The sequence below is a fragment of the Triturus cristatus genome, chromosome 2_2 (assembly GCF_964204655.1).
Source record: "Triturus cristatus chromosome 2_2, aTriCri1.1, whole genome shotgun sequence".
NCBI lineage: Eukaryota > Metazoa > Chordata > Amphibia > Caudata > Salamandridae > Triturus > Triturus cristatus.
In genome coordinates, this window is record NC_140582.1 from 1188730546 (window position 1) to 1188752090 (window position 21545).

General features: G+C 43.6%; 1 protein-coding gene across 3 annotated transcripts in view; it reads left to right on the plus strand.

Annotated features, from left to right (window-relative positions):
• ALMS1 (ALMS1 centrosome and basal body associated protein) overlaps positions 1–12025 on the plus strand; it is a 205365-nt gene extending 193340 nt beyond the window's left edge. For all 3 annotated transcript variants that reach the window (XM_085642774.1, XM_085642775.1, XM_085642776.1), the window contains 2 exons: positions 9496–9595; positions 11711–12025. In XM_085642774.1, the coding sequence (XP_085498900.1) occupies positions 9496–9595; positions 11711–11755 (145 nt within the window). In that variant the 3' untranslated portion in view covers positions 11756–12025. The remainder of the gene's footprint in view (positions 1–9495; positions 9596–11710) is intronic.
• The last annotated feature ends 9520 nt before the right edge of the window (positions 12026–21545 follow it).

Here is a 21545-nt window from a genome sequence, read left to right on the forward strand (position 1 = left end):
CCGCCATGCTAAGTGAAGTCAAAGGACCGGCTATGGTAAGCCCTGAAAGAGATATTTCAGAAGGAAACATGATTTTAAAATTCGAGAAGGTAATTTGTTATAAGAACATATATCAGGCCAAACGTAACATAGTTACAAGATAGTGCGAACATCAATTAAACAGAGATGAACATAACGATGGGAAGCAATTGCCATAAACTAAAAAATATCAGCAAAATTATTTAAATATACGCGGTATAGAGTATTAAGCAATGATGTTGTAAAAATGGAAGTTGCAAAAAATTGATTAAGCTTAAAGGGTGATTCACAACTATATTCGTGTGTGAGTTTTGAAGAGACAAAAAGCGCTATGCCTCATGGGGCATAACATTCCATGCGAAAGTTAGTCTTGGGATAGGCTAGTTCCCCCAACTCGGTCGTTAGAAAAGTCTTTTTTGATTAAGACGGTTTGAAAAGTTATAGGAAGCAAGTAACAAATGCCACCATAGGTAAAAACGTTGCGACGTGGTCACCCCACTAAAAGGATGATCATTGGAAATACAATACGAGAGAAAGACTTACCGCGTAATATAGTTGGTGGTAACCGAAAATTGACTCCCGTGTCTTCTTCGCAATGGTAGACAGAAGATCGGCGAGTGGTGGTTTCTTTTATATACAAAACAAAAGATGGCGCGAAAAACCCAGAAATGTTTTGCAACAAGTGGGCAATAGTCAGTTACTCTGTGATTGGACAATTTCAGTTATAATGTTGACGATTGGCTACACCGAGAGAAAAAAGAGAGCAGCCATCTTAGAAAGGTAAAGGTGCCCTCGTATTCCAGGTGGGAATGCGTAGTTGCTATACTGAATCACATCATATAAAAAGTCCCGCGAAATCTAATTTGCAAAAAAATTTTTTAAAATAAAGTATTCTAACACTCGTGTAGCCGAAAAAAGTTTCTTTTTAGGAGTGTTGTAAAGTATGATCAGTCCGAACATAGGTACAATAGTAAAGTCACCTTTTCCGCATGGACCAATTGTACTAAGAGTATTAGTTTATCCCTACAACTGAAAAGTGTGGCGTCCATCTTAGAAGAGAAAAGAGGCTTTCTTTACCAGAATAAAAACAAGCCTTTCGATGTTCAAGTTTTCACAAAGGTTATTGTCTGGTTTTTCATTTATAAGATTTGTTAAAGGTAATTATCTGTTAGATTGAAGAAAAAATCGTATTTCAATAATATACGAAATTGTGTCAATCCGCCACCAATATTTGTAAGATGTGTATAATAGAAACAAAGTAAGCACATGAAAGAGCATGAGAAGAAACTGGAAAAATAAGTAGGAGAGAAAGACAAAAAGGAATAAGGCAGCTTGCCTAATGCAAATATTGCTCAAGGATAAACATAGTGCACAAAACAAATTTTGAGACACATAGGCTCCTTAAAAACATTTCATTCATTTGACAGAATGAGCATGGTACATGGTATGTAACCTCAGAGTAGTTGTTAATCGTAGTTACAAAAAAAGGAGATAAGCATATTGGCGTCACAGTCAAGGTGGTTTTAGATACGGAGGGAACTGGGGGGAACACATTCTTGAAACATATTAATTGACAAAAGTACACATTTCTTAATGTCAGATGATGGTGGTAGGTTGGGGTATGTTGTCAATAGAAATGTCTCTCAATTGAATCGTTAGGCAAGGAAAACGTGTAGCTCTTTATCAAAATTGATGCCCATTTCCACCGCTCGTAATTTGATGATCCATTGAGTCTCTGTCCTTCTCAAGTTGAGAGTCCTATCACCACCCCTTAAACCAGTCATAGTGTGGGAAATTCCATGAAACCTAATTTTTGCCATCTCTGCTAACGTATGGTTGTGATTGAAATGTACCGCAAGTGGGTAACTACATAAATTATTACGTATTGCCCTGAAGTGTTCCTGGTTTCTGATCCTAAGTGGGCGGATTGTACTGCCCACGTAGATTAGCCCACAACAGCAAATGATACAGTATACCACAAAATTAGTATTACAGTTTATAAATTGTTTTATACCATATCTTATTGTGGTATTGTATTGGAAATCAGTTATTTTGTTGGCTGCAAACTGGCACATGTTACAATTAGCACATCTATAGAAGCCAGTAGGTTTAGAGGGTAGCCAAGTGATTTCTTTCTTTTTGGGTGGCAGGTAGCTAGGACAGAGAAGTTCTCTGAGGGTGGTACCTCTTCGATGAGAAATCATAGGATTACTGGCCACATGCTTTTCTATTGTTTTATCTAGTTTTAAAATGTGCCAGTGTTTCCGAAGAATGTTGTAAATTTGGTGACTGTGTGTGTTATAATCTGTCACCATAGCAATTTTACGTTCCCCATTTTTGTTTTTTGCTTTCCGTCCTGCTGATAGTAATTTCGATCTTGGTATGCTTTGTATTTTATTTTGAGCACAATCTAGGGTGGTCCTAGGATATCCCCTGTTTTCAAATCTGTTTTGTAAGTTATCCCGTTCTGTCAGGAATACTGAATTCTCACTACAGTTTCTCTTTAATCTAGTCATTTCTCCCATAGGGATAGAATTAATTTGACACTTGGGGTGTGCACTACTGGCGTGTAGTACCGCATTGCAGGCTGTTGGTTTCCTAAATATTCTTGAAATAATTTTGTTCTCCTTCACATACAGAACTACATCTAGAAATTCTATTTCTCGTTTACTGATCTTATGTGTAAATTTGAGGTTATAGGTATTGTCATTGAGATGTATTAATAAGTCTGAGAGTAGTTCATCACTGCCCGACCAAAGAATGAAGATGTCGTCTATGTAACAACCCCAATAGACTAAGTGTTCTGTGAGACGTGTGTCAGGCAGTTTCCATAGATAGTTCTGCTCAAAATGGCCCATGTATAGGTTGGCATACGAAGGCGAAAATTTTGAGCCCATGGCTACCCCAATCGTCTGTTTATACCAGGTATCTTGATGTAAGAAAACATTGTTTTCTAAGATAAGACGTGTTAAGTCTAAGAGCATTTGGGTATGTTAAAAAAAGGTAGCATCCCTATATGAGAGACAATCTGCTAGGGCTAGTAGGCCTTTTTCCAGAGGGATACAGGTGTACAAGGAACACACATCCATTGTTACAAATGAGAGATCATTGGTCCACTCCACATCCTCTAATTTGCTCAATAAGTCCCCAGTATCCCTTATATAAGAGGGAAGATTATGTACAAGGGGTTGCAGGAAGACATCTACGTATTCCGAGATGTGTTCCGTAGGGGAGCCTATCCCAGATATTATGGGTCGACCCTGAGGGAAGGTGCTTGGTTTGTGTATCTTTGGTAAGATGTAAATACAGGGTGACCTCGGCGTGGGATTGTAGAGATATCTATATTCCATTTCCGAAATTAAGCCCAATTCCCGCCAACCTGTCAGTTTTGTGCAAATGAGTGATGTGATTTCTTTGAGGGGATTTCCCAATACTTTTGTATAGGACTGCTCTCCAGTTAATTGTCTTTCAATTTCTTGTATATAATCAATATCGCGCATGATGACTATATTGCCCCCCTTATCTGCCTCCTTGAAGATGACATCTGGAATTGCTATCAGGTTTTTTAAAGCCTTATTTTCCTCCTTGCTAAGATTATAGGTAATGTGTCCATGGTTACGATTGTATCTATCTTCAAGTTTATAAAGATCAGATGTTACCGCTTTATAGAAGGTGTCTACCACATTATCCGCATGTAGGTTGGGCGTAAATATGGACTTTTGTTTAAGACCACTATCCAGAGAGTAGTCAGGCGTAATATCTAGATCTGAGAGAACATCAGTCATAGTAGGGGGTGTGTTAGAGAGGTCATCAAGAGATAACAATAGATGTATGTCTTGTATTTCTTTGATTGTTTTGTTACAATGTATTGAAACTGGTTTTGTAGAATACACAGGTACAGGCTGATTTGCAAAAAATGTTTTTAATTTTAATTTCCGAACAAATTTAAACACATCAACATGAACACTGGTAAAGTCAGGTAATTTGGTCGGGCAAAAACTCAGACCCTTACTGAGTACTTTGGTATCAATATCAGATACGTGAAAATCAGACAAGTTGATGATTGAAACATTATCTGTATTAACAGCGTTAGATGTACATTCTGTCATAGTAGAGGACTGACTCAGTTCTTCAGATTCCGTGCTACAGATCGAGTTGTGGCTCCTTCCCTTGGTTTTGTGCACCCCCCCCCCCCCCTCCTGGTTTTTTTGTGTTTTGAGGGCCATAATTTGTACGATTCCCTTTGCGGTAACGCGCCATTTCCTCTAAAAAAGAGGATGAATTTGTTTTGGGTAGTGTACCAATCGTGGTGGGTTCTGTTTCGTCTTCATTAGTGGTCTCACTGTGTATACTAGATACATCTGACCCACTAGTTGAAGGTACTATGTTTGCTGGCTTGGTAGGTTTGGTGACAGTAGGCTGTCTAGGTTGTATGTCGTCAAACTTTTTAGCGAACGTAAAAACTCTACCATTTTTATAGTCGTTCTCGTCCCTTTTTAGTTTTCTCAATTTCTTCTCTGTGATGTAAAGTTGATGTGTATTCAGCACATCTTTCAAAATTTTATAGTTTTTTGCAGTTGCTTCCTCTAAGTTTAAGCCTTTAATTTCTGTCTCTAATTTGTCTATTTCCTGTAATAGCAGCTCTCTTTTTCTATCAGCATGTCGTATCAGAATGTCCATCATTCTATGTGAGGATGAGAGATTCAATTCTTCCCATTCTTTCAAAAGGTCTGCATCTAAATCTTCAAAGGTGGGGAATATAATGATTCGTAGTCCACGTGGGACTTGTTTGATATCCAAATAACGTTTTAGGATAATGGAATCCCACCACCTGGACACTTCCTGTTTGCGTGCCCGTTCTAATTTAATAAATTTCTGTTTGAGACCTTCCTTTTCCCCATTTTTACTGGGATTAGGCACCCTCTGTGCCGAGCCAGTGAAGAGTTCTTGGAGCAGAGCATTTCTTTCTTCCTCAAATGTTTCCATCACCAAGACAGGCGATGTAAATATCTATTATAGAAAGGAGGATAGTGATATATTGTTATTTTGTTATTAGGACTAATCCGACAATTATCCAAATCTGAAGAACTGAGTGCCACTCTCTACATAAAATGTCACCAACAAAAGATTACGGTAGTAATGTATATGAGGGTGCACATCAAGACAATTAGTAAAATCAGATTGGGTGTACAGTAATAATTGTCAGAAAACAGGAATAGATTGAATAGCAAGATAAATGAATGGTGCCACTCGGGATAAAAAAGCACCCTACTACCTAGGTGCTAGAATACACGGGTCATGCAAGGCAATCCCCGTGATGAACAAAGTTTACACAGAGATATCCCGGCACTCCAAAGTCACAGTTGTTATTCGTATTGGTTATTAGCCACAGAAGCAGAGAACAAAATATTGGCAATGAGAAACTGGCTACAGAACAGATTAGGTCCTCACAATAATGTATGACAAAGAATAATTTAATTCAGAATTTTACAAAAAAAGGAAAGTCGCAATCATAAACACAGATCAGAATTCCCTAATACATTTGGTTCTAGTTGTTAGTTCATGGAAAGGAGACTTATAGTCTCCAAATCTTGATCCAAATGGATGACAGCCGACACGTGTTTCGTCACGTATAGTGACTTCCTCAGGGCTGCAGAAAGAATATCAAGATCTTAATTGACTGAACAAGATACATGTTGCGATTTATACATTTAATCTTTTAATTCTTTCGAATCTTTAAAAGAATTATTGTGATAAAGAATAAAAATTCACAAGATAAAGAATGGGAAAAAGATAGAAACAGAGTGAGGTAAAACAAGAAGAAATGCTAACAAAGAGCAGAAGGGGAAAGTGATATCTGTTAATCCAAATGAAGAAGAGATACCACAATAAGATATGGTATAAAACAATTTATAAACTGTAATACTAATTTTGTGGTATACTGTATCATTTGCTGTTGTGGGCTAATCTACGTGGGCAGTACAATCCGCCCACTTAGGATCAGAATCCAGGAACACTTCAGGGCAATACGTAATAATTTATGTAGTTACCCACTTGCGGTACATTTCAATCACAACCATACGTTAGCAGAGATGGCAAAAATTAGGTTTCATGGAATTTCCCACACTATGACTGGTTTAAGGGGTGGTGATAGGACTCTCAACTTGAGAAGGACAGAGACTCAATGGATCATCAAATTACGAGCGGTGGAAATGGGCATCAATTTTAATAAAGAGCTACACATTTTCCTTGCTTAACGATTCAATTGAGAGACATTTCTATTGACAACATACCCCAACCTACCACCATCATCTGACATTAAGAAATGTGTACTTTTGTCAATTAATATGTTTCAAGAATGTGTTCCCCCCAGTTCCCTCCGTAGCTAAAACCACCTTGACTGTGACGCCAATATGCTTATCTCCTTTTTTTGTAACTACGATTAACAACTACTCTGAGGTTACATACCATGTACCATGCTCATTCTGTCAAATGAATGAAATGTTTTTAAGGAGCCTATGTGTCTCAAAATTTGTTTTGTGCACTCTGTTTATCCTTGAGCAATATTTGCATTAGACAAGCTGCCTTATTCCTTTTTGTCTTTCTCTCCTACTTATTTTTCCAGTTTCTTCTTATGCTCTTTCATGTGCTTACTTTGTTTCTATTATACACATCTTACAAATATTGGTGGCGGATTGACACAATTTCGTATATTATTGAAATACGATTTTTTCTTCAATCTAACAGATAATTACCTTTAACTAATCTTATAAATGTAAAAACCAGACAATAACCTTTGTGAAAACTTGAACATCGAAAGGCTTGTTTTTATTCTGGTAAAGAAAGCCTCTTTTCTCTTCTAAGATGGCCGCAACACTTTTCAGTTGTAGGGATAAACTAATACTCTTAGTACAATTGGTCCATGCGGAAAAGGTGACTTTACTATTGTACCTATGTTCGGACTGATCATACTTTACAACACTCCTAAAAAGAAACTTTTTTCGGCTACTCGAGTGTTAGAATACTTTATTTAAAAAAAAATGTTTGCAAATTAGATTTCGCGGGACTTTTTATATGATGTGATTCAGTATAGCAACTACGCATTCCCACCTGGAATACGAGGGCACCTTTACCTTTCTAAGATGGCTGCTCTCTTTTTTCTCTCGGTGTAGCCAATCGTAAACATTATAACTGAAATTGTCCAATCATAGAGTAACTGACTATTGCCCACTTGTTGCAAAACATTTCTGGGTTTTTCGCGCCATTTTTTGTTTTGTATATAAAAGAAACCACCACTCGCCGATCTTCTGTCTACCATTGTGAAGAAGACACGGGAGTCAATTTTCGGTTACCACCAACTATATTACGCGGTAAGTCTTTCTCTCGTATTGTATTTCCAATGATCATCCTTTTAGTGGGGTGACCACGTCGCAACGTTTTTACCTATGGTGGCATTTGTTACTTGCTTCCTATAACTTTTCAAACCGTCTTAATCAAAAATGACTTTTCTAACGACCGAGTTGGGGGAACTAGCCTATCCCAAGACTAACTTTCGCATGGAATGTTATGCCCCATGAGGCCATAGCGCTTTTTGTCTCTTCAAAACTCACACACGAATATAGTTGTAAATCACCCTTTTTTAAGCTTAATCAATTTTTTGCAACTTCCATTTTTACAACATTATTGCTTAATACTCTATACCGCGTATATTTAAATAATTTTGTTGATATTTTTTTGTTTATGGCAATTGCTTCCCATCGTTATGTTCATCTCTGTTTAATTGATGTTCGCACTATCTTGTAACTATGTTACGTTTGGCCTGATATATATTCTTATAACAAATTACCTTCTCGAATTTCAAAATCACGTTTCCTTCTGAAATATCTCTTTCAGGGCTTACCATAGCCGGTCCTTTGACTTCACTTAGCATGGCGGAGCCAATAAACACATTAAGTAAGAAGGCTTTTAATATTTTGTTTCAACCTAAACGGATATATCGCTTGGAAATCTCACTTTCCCACTATTCATTTTTACTATTAAGGAACTACTATTTAGAAGACCACACAAAGACCGTCACAACGACTAATCACTAGAGATAGCATAGCCGAGTACCCTGTGTTATAGCAAATCGTAATATGGTCTACCTTTCCTAAATAATAGGTATAGTATTCAATACTCTAAAGCCTTAGACTAACATAGCTTTTCCTTCATGTTATACCAAAATTTTTTTACGTTGTTTTTTATTATTATTAGAAATAATTGGTGGAGACTTGTTATTCTTCAATACAAGTTGTACAGATATCAGGACCATTCCTCGTGATATAAACAGCATTTCCAAACAACTACAAGGGCAACGATTACGGGTACTTACCCATTTTACAAAATTTTCAAAACCTTTTGGCTCAACATACATTATAATAATAATAGTTTGTTTCTGTCCATTGCCTATTCCCAATTTTGCTCTCTCTCAGATCTTTCTATTGAATCTTTTCGAACCTATGAGTGCGGTTTTGAAAAATAAACAATCGAAACACCGTCTGGCACAAGCATAATTGCATGACTGATACTCAAATCGTTTCTAGACTTACAAGTAAAGGTTAGTACTTATACCTTATTTGGGACACTCGGACTTTGTATTAGTAATTCTCGGTTAATGACCTACCCCTTGTACACTTGGTATGGTGATGGGACAAATAATATATATATATATTTTTTTTTTTTCTTTTCACTACCCTCTTCTTCGTTTGGATTAACAGATATCACTTTCCCCCTCTGCTCTTTGTTAGCATTTCTTCTTGTTTTACCTCACTCTGTTTCTCTCTTTTTCCCATTCTTTATCTTGTGAATTTTTATTCTTTATCATTTTAAAGATTCGAAAGAATTAAAAGATTAAATGTATAAATCGCAACATGTATCTTGTTCAGTCAATTAAGATCTTGATATTCTTTCTGCAGCCCTGAGGAAGTCACTATACGTGACGAAACACGTGTCGGCTGTCATCCATTTGGATCAAGATTTGGAGACTATAAGTCTCCTTTCCATGAACTAACAACTAGAACCAAATGTATTAGGGAATTCTGATCTGTGTTTATGATTGCGACTTTCCTTTTTTTGTAAAATTCCGAATTAAATTATTCTTTGTCATACATTATTGTGAGGACCTAATCTGTTCTGTAGCCAGTTTCTCATTGCCAATATTTTGTTCTCTGCTTCTGTGGCTAATAACCAATACGAATAACAACTGTGACTTTGGAGTGCCGGGATATCTCTGTGTTAAGTTTACAACACCTGCCAGTGCCCAGCACAACTTGCTAAACAAACTTTAAATTTGGCTAGTTAATTCAAGCTAGGTAAGACTCATTATTCATTTATTACAATTTTCCTGTAGTAGAAATTGAGAAAGTATGGATCACTAAGCTGATTATAATAAACACCAGAAATATTATTATTTTAATTGTTTTGTTTTGTATTTCTAAGAATATATGAGCAGCTGCCTGAAATCAGGAAGAGGAAAGAGGATGAGAAAAGGAAATCAGAGTATACAACATATCGACTGAAAGCTCAACTATTTAAGACGGTGAGTGAGATCTAGATTGTTTTCATTTTCCAATAAGAGGTCAACTATACATTATATTATCTCCATGTAGTTCTGGAATGTTTGTGTGGGCTTAAAATAAAAAGTAAGTTTACTGTCCTAGTTAGCCCAAGGTGTTGATGTATTGGCCTGATACTTTCAGTACATCCGTATTGTCACCATTCAAAGAAAGGCTGTTCTAGTTCTTCATTCTCTTTTCATCTATAGGCAGGGTGTTTCTATAGCCCACTATAAAAAGAGACACTAATTAGGCACAGGCAGATCTGTTCTCTAACTACAACATGTGCTGCACAACCTGTGAAATGAATTAACATCTGTATATATGTTTATCCTATATTTTTGCAGTTCAAAAAAGAACTTAAGCTGTTCACAATTGTTTGAAAACTAAAAAAAGCACTATCTAGTTTTGTTCCTCCAGTCAATCCAGATACCATAATGGCAGAACATCCGCTTACTTTCATCTACACCCCTGTGGGGTTTTTTTTGCAGTCACCAATTAATTTTTTTTGAAAACTCCTTAGGTCTATTGATAGCTGCCAGTCCTGCTAACCCACTTCTCTTGATATCCTCCTTTCACCTTTGCTTGTGGCCTGGCTGATGCAGTCTACCCAAATCACTCTTTTATCCTACCCAATGTTGCATTTAACACTGTTGATCACCCTACTGTTCTTGGATTTCTTTTAGTGTATCTGGTGCTGCGTTATTTGATAGGTGGCTTAACGTATCTTAGAAAAACAAAGTGGTAATAAATAGTGTGCAATCAATAATGTCGTAATTTCTTTGGCTGAATGCATGTACAAGTAACTACGATAACTTTAAAAAATCCTGAAATAACGTTGTGGTAATAGTTTTGTTTAAACTGTACAAACAGTCAAAATAAAATGCTCCTTTATTGTAGTTAACATGCTGCTGCAAAATAGCCTATAAAGAGAAACACAAGTTTTAAAGTGTTTCTATGGTGGTATTTATGTTCAAACGTATTTTAAAATTTAACTCGGCCAATCGCCCAGACATTCAGAATATACAACAAACTTAAGTCACCTGCATGATTAAATATTTCTCCACATATTACAGGGGTATTTGTCCAAGGCATAAAGCAACATCTAAAAAAAGACAACAACCTATAAATGTACAGCATATTTACGATTATTGATTTGATACTTTTAAAATATTGATCATAGACAACACTGTAGTAGCAGCAAAAAATAATCCAATAAAATATGTATTCCTGCACATTTTCTTCTCAAAACACATGAACATATGGCTTCACTCCACTCTATGAAAGTATCAAACTCCAATATAAACCTACCAAAACGAAACCTGATAATCCACTTTAAAAGCCTATTTCTAATCTGGGGGTCTTTTAATCATCATTATAACGTGTGCCCTCTACTATAAAGTATCTTGAATATTAATTTAATCTATAAACCCAAACATATTAGTCACAATTTTAGATAGCCGATGTAAGGACTGCTTAGAAAGAGGAAAAATGGATTGTTGGAAATAGTGATAGCATTAATATTTAAATATGGAAAGGGCTAAAACACATTATATGACCAGACAAAATACAAAATAACTGATAACATTTAGAGTTAGCAAAACAGGAGACCCGTTTTACACCCCTCGTTCACCGCAAGTTTCCCATTTTATTTTACTAACTTCACCTTCTTAGCCTAACACTGACTCTATAAAAGTAAACATATTTTTTAAAGGTATTGTTTTATATAATGAAGCAGATTCTTGGTTCAATGCACCTAGCATAGATGACCGAGAAGTTCAAAGAAATTATGAATATATTTGAAGGTCTGCTGTTTAATATATGTACTGCTATTCAGAGCATAGAGGTCTGGCACACATAAGCATCCTTCCACATCAAAGGTATTACCTTTATTAATATGATATTAGTGTGCTAAATAATGAAGGTAGAATAATTCTAAACATTTGCCTTATTTTTTCCTATTTCAAGAATATAAAATATTTCAGATTTACATTTTCCTTCTAGAATGTTCTGCAATACTACTTCTTTTCCAAATGCCTCCATTATTGAAAAGGGAATAAATTATTATTTTTTCTATTCACTGTTTTTGTCTCTTGCAGAAAGTCACAAACCACGTTTTGGGGAGAAAAATCCCATGGAACTGATTTGAGATTAAGGCACCAACCTTTCCAGAGATGTGCTTGCATGGTTCAAATTGAAGTTGGTTGTGATTGAGCAAATCAAAAGCTTTATTTGGGATGTTTTCATAAAAAGCCTAAGTTTGACTCTATGATGTAAATCTTATAAAATGACTTCTAAATATTTTTTAATGATTAAATGTATCTGTGACTTTTTATGTAACCTATTTAAAAAATAACTAATTTTGTTAAGAAGTGCTGTGAATAGGTTTGTAAAGAATAAAATATTTTTTTACAAATATAATCTTTTGTTTATTCGTTAGGCTGACTGATTTCCAAAAATAGGTTTAAATGCCTGAAATATAGATGTGGCTATCAATGACATCAAAGCCATTAAGAAAGAACTTTTACAATGCGCAGACTTGGTCCAGGTGGACATGATCCATGCTGGATATTAAGGATGTCTATATTAGATAAGTTTATATACAATAAGGGGGGCGCTAGGTGGCGCCGTGAAAGATGGCCGCACGTATGTGAGGCTCCTGCCGCCCGGCGCTCAGATTCGCTAATTATCCTGCCCACGGCGATCGTAGCACCATGCTAGTGCTGGTCAGCGTGCCCTGAATCTCTCCGCGTTCCTGGTGGCTGATTTTCGCGGCTCGGAGAGCTCTACTTGCCGAGGAGGAGCTGCGGCCGCGGAACGGCTGTGTTGGTGGGACCGCGGAGGGAGAGAGACCCGGCTGGCGACCTGCGGGAGACCGCGGCTGCCCACGAGGCGCACAGGCCTCTGGACCGGAAGGCGTGCCGCGAGTGATCCTAGACCGGTGAGTGCTGGTGCATACCCCCGGGGGGGAGGGGGGGGGTCCTCGGCGCGAGAAGGCGTGAAGCAGCGGCACCAGCACTTCGACCTGTGACCAGAAATAGAGGCTGGGTGAGAACTGACTTAGCTGCCGGACCGAGGAGGACCTACGGGTGAAGGTTGAGGGACGCTTGGGGGCCGTCTGCCAGGTTGGAGGGAGGCTCTCCAGTGGACACTGACCCGGTGAGGCTCTCCCGAGAATTTCTTCACGTTGCTGCAGGCCGGGCGCGAAGGTTGCGTGGAGCCCCCTCGGATGCGCAGAATAGGGGGGGGGGGGCACCACAACTCGTATTGGAGGCCCATCTTCCCCCGGGCATTCTCGTCTCCTCTGCCCCTAACTTGGTGTGCTGTGTGGCATAATTGGTCGCGCTGTGTACGAGAGGCCACGCATCGCGCGGACGGGTGCACGCGACGGAGAGCTGCCCGAGGAGGACTGGGGGTAGCTGGCTACACGACCATAGTGTGGCGGGAGTGTGGAGAGCTGCTGGTCCGTTAACAACCGCCACATACTGCACGATACATTGCACCTGCATGCGCAAGGAGTGGGAAGATTCTGGATGCGATCCCCCTGCGCCTCATTTGGCTTCGACGAAGTAGGGACGGGCACCGGTGCAGTGAGCCCGCGAACAGGATTGAGTGGAGGAGCTGACTTGCAGATTGGGCAGACCGGCGAGGTGGGAAGGAGCGGTCGTGTCCGCTGTTGTTGACCCCTGAGGGATTGCTATCGCGACGCTCTGAGTGGCCCCCCTTGATTGAGACAGGCGATGGGGAAGACTGATGCCAGGCAGTCCCGCCTCACCTTCGAGGCGAAGAAGTCGGGCCGTGCCCCGCCGGAAGAGAGAGTGGAGGTAGCTGAACCGGACCCAGCTGCTGAGCCTGCTGGGAGTGCGGGGGAGCTGACATCGCTTCTCCGGGAAGTCCGGCAGGGCTTTGCCACGATGGGGGAAAAAATGGATGGCATGTCTACGCGGATGGATGCCATTGTGCATAAACTGGATAATCATGAGGACCGCATCCGGGAGGCGGAACGCCGCATCTCGGATACAGAGGACACTACCACTCGGGTCTCGACACAGGTTGCGCAAATGGACAAGCTTCTGAAGCTGATTGCAGCCAAGAATGGAGACTTGGAAGCGAGGAGTCGACGCAATAACATCCGCGTTCTTGGGGTACCGGAGACCACAAACACTGGCCGGCTAGAGGACTATATGGAGAGACTGCTGATTGCCACCATCGGAAAGGAGCAGCTCTCTTCCCAGTTCATTGTGGAGCGGGCTCATCGGTCCCTGGGCCCCCGCACCCCGCCGGGGAGCGCGCCTCGCCCCATAATCGCCAGGCTCCTTAATTATAGAGATCGTGACACGATACTTCGGGTGGCAGGAGCAACCAGCAGCTTCACTATGAAGGGCTCACCTTCTCTATATATCCGGACTTTACGGCCGCGGTACAGGAGGACAGGCGTAAATTCATGGTGGTCAAAAATAAGCTACGTCAGGCACAGATGGACTATGCCTTGCTGTACCCGGCGCGCCTCCTGGTCACCCACCAGGGCAAGCAGAGTTTCTTCACCAACCCACAGCAAGTAGAAGACTTCCTTAAGCATCTTAAGCGCTCGGGGGGCGGCCCCGGATCGCCGTCCACCTCGAGCAGGCCTGCCTCCCAAGACTGATATGTCTCACCGCCAGTTGTGACCTAAATGGGAGACAGTAAGCAGAGTTGATGGGAGGATGTGGCGGGTTGATGGTGGGCTTTACAGTGGTTGTCTTGAATATCCTGTTGCTGCGTAGGGTTTTGACCGAAGCACGCCAGTGGGCATACCACTCAGAACTGCGCTGGGCACTCTCCCCTGAACCCGCGCGGGCCTAGCCTACCTGGTCGTTTGCGGGCTTTGGGGGAGGGGCTGACCCGGATCGCCGCCTAGAGTTTTCCCCCAGCGGGTAACACCCTTTGGTCTACTTGAACATGGGTAAACCTAATGTTTCTGAAGTTGTTGTTTTTTTGTGGGGAGGGGGAGGGAGTTGGGATTCTGGCAAGTTGGGGCTGCTTCAGTGGGAGGGGGGTGGGGCATTCACGGGGTTTCAATATGCAGGCAATAATTATGGAGTGACAGTTGAGGTGTGCAGAGATTCATTGTGCAGGTCTTGTAAGCTTTTGTGGTGTCAATGGCACGGGAGGGCGATAATGTGATTAACATACTGACGTGGAATGTGCGGGGCTTGGGAGACCCGAGGAAGCGCAGGAAGATTTTGGCATACTTAGATAGGCAGCGGATCCACGTGGCGCTCTTGCAGGAGACCCATCTAGACCCTGCAGCGGTTAGCGCTTTTGCAAACAGGTGGGCGGGTCATCGTCTGTTCTCCTCCTACTCCTCTTATGCTCGTGGCGCGGCAATCCTTTTTAAGAAACAGCTGCACTATGAGCTGGCGGGTGTGATCTCAGACCCGCAGGGCCGATATGTGATTACCTGGGGTCGGCTGGGGGGGGATTCTATAACGATAGCCAACTGCTATGGCCCGAATACTGATTGTCCAGAATTTTTCAATGATGTCTGGGGTAAGATAAAGACAATTGGGTCTACACACATAATATGGGGGGGGGGATTTCAATGTGGCCCTCAGGCCGGATCAGGATCGATCTCACCCCATGCCACATCACTACACTAGATCCAGGGAGGCATTGTCCGGCATACTTGAGGAGGAGGGGCTGATTGATGGCTGGCGGTATTTGCACCCAATGGGAAGGGAGGGCTCGCATTTCACATCACACATGGGCAGTTGGGCGAGAATTGATTATTGTCTGGTGACCCGAGGGTTGGCTTCAGGTATCCAAGAAACGTCACACTTGGCCAGAACGTACTCGGACCACTGTCCGGTGAAGTTGTCGCTTGCTATGCCAGGGTATACTGCTCCTAGGCCACGCTGGAGACTACAGCCCATGGCACTGCTAGATGCCGTATTTCAGGCGGAGCTCGAGGAGGAAATTCGCGACTTCTTTGCGAGAAATAAGGGATCGGTCAGCAGTGTAGAGGTGATCTGGGAGGCCTTTAAAGCGACGATACGGGGATATTGTCTCTCTAAAAGCTGCGGAGTGCTTAAAGATATACAGCGCACTCTGCGCCGCCTGGAGCAAGAATTGAAGGAGTTGGAAAGTCAGATGGGCCAAGGGCAGACAGGGGCAGTGCATAGTGTGTTTCGGGAAACATTAACCAAATACGAGGTTGAAGCGCAGCGCGAGCTGAAGTTCCGGGGGAAATACTGGGTGGCCCGCAGATATGGTGAGGGAGAGCGTCCCGGGAGGGCTCTCGCGGAAGTGACACGCCCTCCTCGTTTTAGCTCTCACATATTGGAGATACGTAGCTCTGATCACGCGGTTCGCCGAGACTCACTTGCCATACTTGATACCTTTGTTGACCACTATCGCGCGCTCTACACATCCCACCGGTCGGGTGTACTTGAGATGGATGATTTTTTGGGAGATATAGCATTGGGATGGCTTGGGGACACACAGCGGGAATTTTTATGTCATCCGTTTGAGCTCGATGAGATACGCGAGGCGATTATGCAGTTGCAAAATGGGAAGGCGCCGGGCTCCGATGGGCTCCCAGCGGAGTTTTATAAAAGCTACATCGATATTATGGCGCCGGTACTTAGGGAGGTGTACGCGGAATCCCTGGAGGTGGGTGTGCTACCGCCGTCGATGAGGGAGGCGACGGTCACCTCGTTACTCAAACCTGGGAAGGCCCCTGACTCCTGCGACTCTTATAGGCCGCTTTCGCTAATTAATTGTGACACCAAGATTCTGGCCAAGGTGTTGGCGAACCGTCTTGCGCTATTGATGGATAAACTTGTCCTGCCGGACCAGGCGGGGTTTGTACCCGGGAGGTCGACCTCCTATAACCTTCGGACACTGTTTTCTCTGGTGCAGATGGTGGATCAAGAGTTCCCCCTTGCTGCAGTATTTCTGGATGCTACAAAGGCATTTGATTCAGTGGAGTGGGACTACTTATTTGGTGTCCTTCGACGGATGGGTTTCCCTCAGCTGTATCTCTCATGGCTCCAATTATTGAATTATTGTATGCTCAGCCGACGGCCCGAATACTTATAAATGGACATGTGTCCTCCCGGATATCGGTTTCAAGGGGTACCCGGCAGGGATGGCCGCTGTCGCCCCTGCTGTTTGCACTCGCTGTGGAACCGCTAGCTGCCAGACTCCGACAGGTGCACAACGACAAGGCATTCCGCTGCAGCCTGAGGCAGATATTGATATCGCTATATGCGGATGATATAACGCTGTATATCAGGGACCCGCAAAGCAATATTAACCCCATATTGCGGGAGTTTATCCGGTTTGGACGGCTCTCAGGAGTGGGTATTAACTGGGGAAAGTCCATGGTGTTTCCGCTTACCTCGGCGGTGACTCCCTTCCCTCTAGACTTCCCGTTAGAGTGGTGCCAGGAGGACTTCAGGTACCTTGGGATTCGAGTGGCCCGTGAGAGGGATGAGATTATTAGGGCAAACTATGGCACGGCGGTGGACCGACTTCAAACCAATGTCACGCGGTGGATTGCGTTGCCCTTGTCGATGGCGGGCCGTGTGTCTCTCATTAAAATGAAGATACTCCCGCAGTTTCTATATCTTTTCCTCAACATACCCTATTACCCGGGACGGGTGTTCTTCGCCATGCTGCGCTCGGAGCTCAGTCGCGTCTGAAGTGGTCTACCCTCACCAAGCCGTATGCTCAAGGGGGGTTCGATGTTCCGGACCTTGAATTGTATTATTTATGTGCTCAGGCACATTATGCCTATTATTGGATGCGCCCACCACGTTACATGCCGCAGGTGGCGGTGGAGGCCTGGTTGGCTGACCCCATACCCCTCACTGGTCTCATACATGGTTATAAGGACACACCAGTTGTAGCGCCCACCACAATCACCAGCACGGTGGAGGCGTGGCGTCGCTTGGTGGCACTTATGGGTGCCTCGCTCCTGTACTCCCCCAGGCTACCGCTCACATACCATCCGGGCCTGACATTGCTTCAGGAGAAGGGATTTCAGGATCTTTGCGTCAGGGCGGGGGTCGCTACGTGGGGAGACCTCTTCCGAGGGGGAACCTTTCGCACCGCTGAACAATTCTTACAGGACACGGCTAGCACACCACTCGATGCATTTCTATACGTGCGATTGCGACAGGGCATGGGGTCACTGCTCCCTTCCTTCCCCTGCGAGCCAGAGTGTTTTGCACCGTTGCACCGGATTTTGGGCTCGACGGATGGGGGGCACTTGGTGTCCGGACTATATGCCTCCATGCGTGAGGACGATGCGGGAGGGGACAGTGCGTCCCGGAGCCGATGGGAGGGGGAGTTGGGGAACGAGCTCACTGATGAGCAATGGAGATACTGCTGTCGCCAGACGGCACAGATATCAGCTAGTAGCCGGTTTCGGGTCATACACTTTTAAGTTCTTGCATCAGATATACTACACCCTGGCCAAGAAGCTACGCTTTGGGCTAGCTGACAATGATCGCTGTGGGAGATGTGGACAGGTGGGAGCGGGGTTTTTACACCTAGCTTGGGACTGCGCTGCGGTGCGTGACTATTGGGAACAGGTGTTCACGGCGCTTGGGAAAATGATTGGGGCTCAACTGGAAGGAGGCCCGCTACTTGCGCTCTTGGGGCACACGGCTCACATACCTCCGACTCATAAAAAATATGTGGCCATTGCAATGCTCCTAGCGAAACGGAAGGTGGCCTGTAGATGGGGTCGGGGCCGGGCCCCGAAATTCAAGGACTGGCTGGCGGACATGATATTTTGTCAAGAACAGAGCACCGCCTATGCTGAACTCTTGCCGCGGGCTTCAAGGCCCAGGGATATATGGGGACCGCTGGTGGGATACCTCCTAACGCACGATCCCGCAGGGGGCGCCCCTGCGTCGAATGCGGCTGGAAATGCAAGTGGGGAGTGATTGGTGCTACTGTCTACTCCCGATGGGTGGCCGCACTCTCCTGCCAGGCAGAGATTGCTTGTGCTCCTTAGAGGTTCAGGAGTGGACGGGGCGGGGTTTATCTGCACTGTACGCATGGGAGCTATGTCTTGATGGGAATAACTATTCATTTGTCTGTCTCCTTCTTAACTTCGCTTCTGCCCGGGTTATGGATTGGATTCTGCCAATGCACAGGTGACGCTAATTGTATGATAGTCTTTTTGACTGTGTACCTCCTATAGTCATTGATTCTATGAACCTGCTGGTACTGTAACTTTGGTTGTTAAATAACTGTTTAAAACTACAAATAAAGTTTAAAAAAAAAAAAGTGTTTATATACAATAAATCTTCACAAAACTCATTATGGAATCAGTGGACATCCTGAAAATGTGGCTTTGATCCAGCAGTCCTGTGCAGTAGAGAGCGCACTTAGTCAATACAGAATTAATATGGTGAGTGTCACAATTGAAATACTCTTTGATTACTCATGATATTCAAGACAATTATAATTTTGCTTCTTGTTCGATTTCCTTTGGCTTGGTTTTCTGAAAACTTGCCTACAAGGGCTGGATCCATGCCATATTTTCACAGTATGCTCTGATTGTAAATTATTTTCATGTAGAATCATACCTTGTCATTATTTGATGTGCATGAATCTACATCTGCATTGTGTAAATGAAGGTGTTTTAATCAGGCTGTTGTCACTTAGAATAAAGGTATTTTTGAAACTGAGCATTTTTTTGGAATTAAGGTTTTGGAAGCCTTTAATTCCATAAAAGAATTATTTAAGACCATCAATACCATGTTTTCCTAGAGCATTTGAGTAGCAAACCCACCCTTCAGTAGATCTTTGTAATACGCTGTTGCTCGAATGTGAATTTATCTTGGAAAAAATAAATGGCTGAGTGTTCCTAACTTAGATCTTCATTACGATTGTGGGCGGGCCGCCACTGACAGGCCATCTGTGGCCGTGCACCCGCCATCCAGGGCATCACTCCAACTGCTACATTACAATGCAGCCGGTTGGACCGCAGAGGTCAGGGGTAGGACCGCCACCTGTGACAGGATCAAAGGTCCCGTCAGGGCGGCGGTCAGATTCCTAACCCTACAATGGAGGCGGTGTCTGCGCAGGCACTGCCGTAGGGATTAGGATATCCCTTTCCAACTGCCTGTTAATGGCGGTCTCACCGCCATGAACAGGCAGACTGAAACAGACTTTGGGCGCCCCAAGCAGGGCCACCGTCTCCATGGGCCACTGCTAAGTGGCTTCGTGGGCACATTTAGTGCCCCCCAACACACCCATGCACTGTATACCATGCACCACATAGTGCCTGGCACACGGTGCATGGATGTGCGTAAAGTGCCTTTTTCTACAATACCTTGTGCTGTGGCCGCAGCACAAGTTGCAGTAGAAGAAATCATTTTACAACCACCCAAACAGTGGTCCTATCCTAATTGGGCAGGTGGGACCGCAGGCACATTGTTGCTCCAACGAATCATCCACCGATCCTTTGAGACCGCCTCTTTTCCCGATGACTGGAAACACACCGAAATCAACCCTCTCCTGAAAAAACCTTCAGCGGACCCCACTGACCTCAGACAGATCTCCCTGCTCCCTTATCCGGCCAAAGTCACTGAAAAAGCCGTCAATAGCCAACTTGCCGCATTCATTGAAGAAAACAACATCCTTGACTACTCCCAATCAGGCTTCAGGAAGAACCACAACACCGAAAACCCTCTCCTTGCAGCAACGGACGAAATCTGCTCCCTACTCGACAGGGGAGAGACGGTGGCCCTCATTCTCCTGGACCTCTCCGCGGCCTTCGACACTGTCTCTCACCGCACTGTAGCCCGCAGACTCTACGAAGCAGGTATTCGGAAAAAGGCCCTCGACTGGATTGTCTCTTTCCTCTCCGGCAGAACCCAATGAGTCAGACTCCCTCCTTTTTACTCAGAACCGACTCCAACCACCTCCATCAGCCCGACCCTAATCAACATCTACATGGCCCTGCTCGCATCCATCGTCAGAACACACAGACGTAACATCACATCTTACGTAGATGACATCCAACTCATCCTTTCCCTCTCCAACCAACCCAACATCGCCAGACGCAACTTTCAAGTCGGTATGGAAGCCGTCACCAGATGGATGAAGAACAGCTACCTGCAACTCAACACGGACAAAACCGAAGTGCTCATCATGGGCCCACACCCCGACGCCTGGAACGACACCTGGTGGCCCCCCGCCCTTAGGGCCCTCCCAAGAACCACGTACGCAACCTCGGAGTCCTCCTGGACTCAGAACTTAAAATAGACCGTCAGGTCAAAGCCATCACCTCCTCCTGCTACCACATCCTCTGCCTACTACGAAAGACCTTCAACTGGATCCCCCAAAAACACAGGAAAACCGTCACACATGCCCTCACCAGCAGCAGACTGGACTACGGCAACTCACTGTACGCCAGTATCAACAAGAACCTCACCCGCAAACTCCAGAACGTCCAGAATGCCGCCGCCAGACTAGTCCTCAACCTACCACGCCACTACCACATCAGCCAACACCTACGGACCCTACACTGGCTCTCCATCGAGAAGAGAATCACCTTCAAGCTTCTCACCCACGTGCACACAAGGCCCTCTGTGAGAAGTTGGACTGGTATATGCTGTCCACTAGTTATAGTGGGCACTCTGTACCAGGCCAAACAACCCCTTATTGGTTATAGGTTAAAGACAAGCTTTGTTGAAAGCTATCCTAGTGGTAGCTATGGCGAGCAGCCTTCAGGCTAAGTCTTTAACGAATGTAAAGCAGCTTGTTTTACCAGTCTATAATCTCTTGAGTGCCTAAATGAAAGACAACCACACCAGGTATATATATAAAATATATGCATTTATTTCTAAACACACCCCCCTAGACTCTTTATGAGACTAGAGGTCAAAACACATAAGTTACACTTCAAATATGGCAGTAATAAGTACAAAT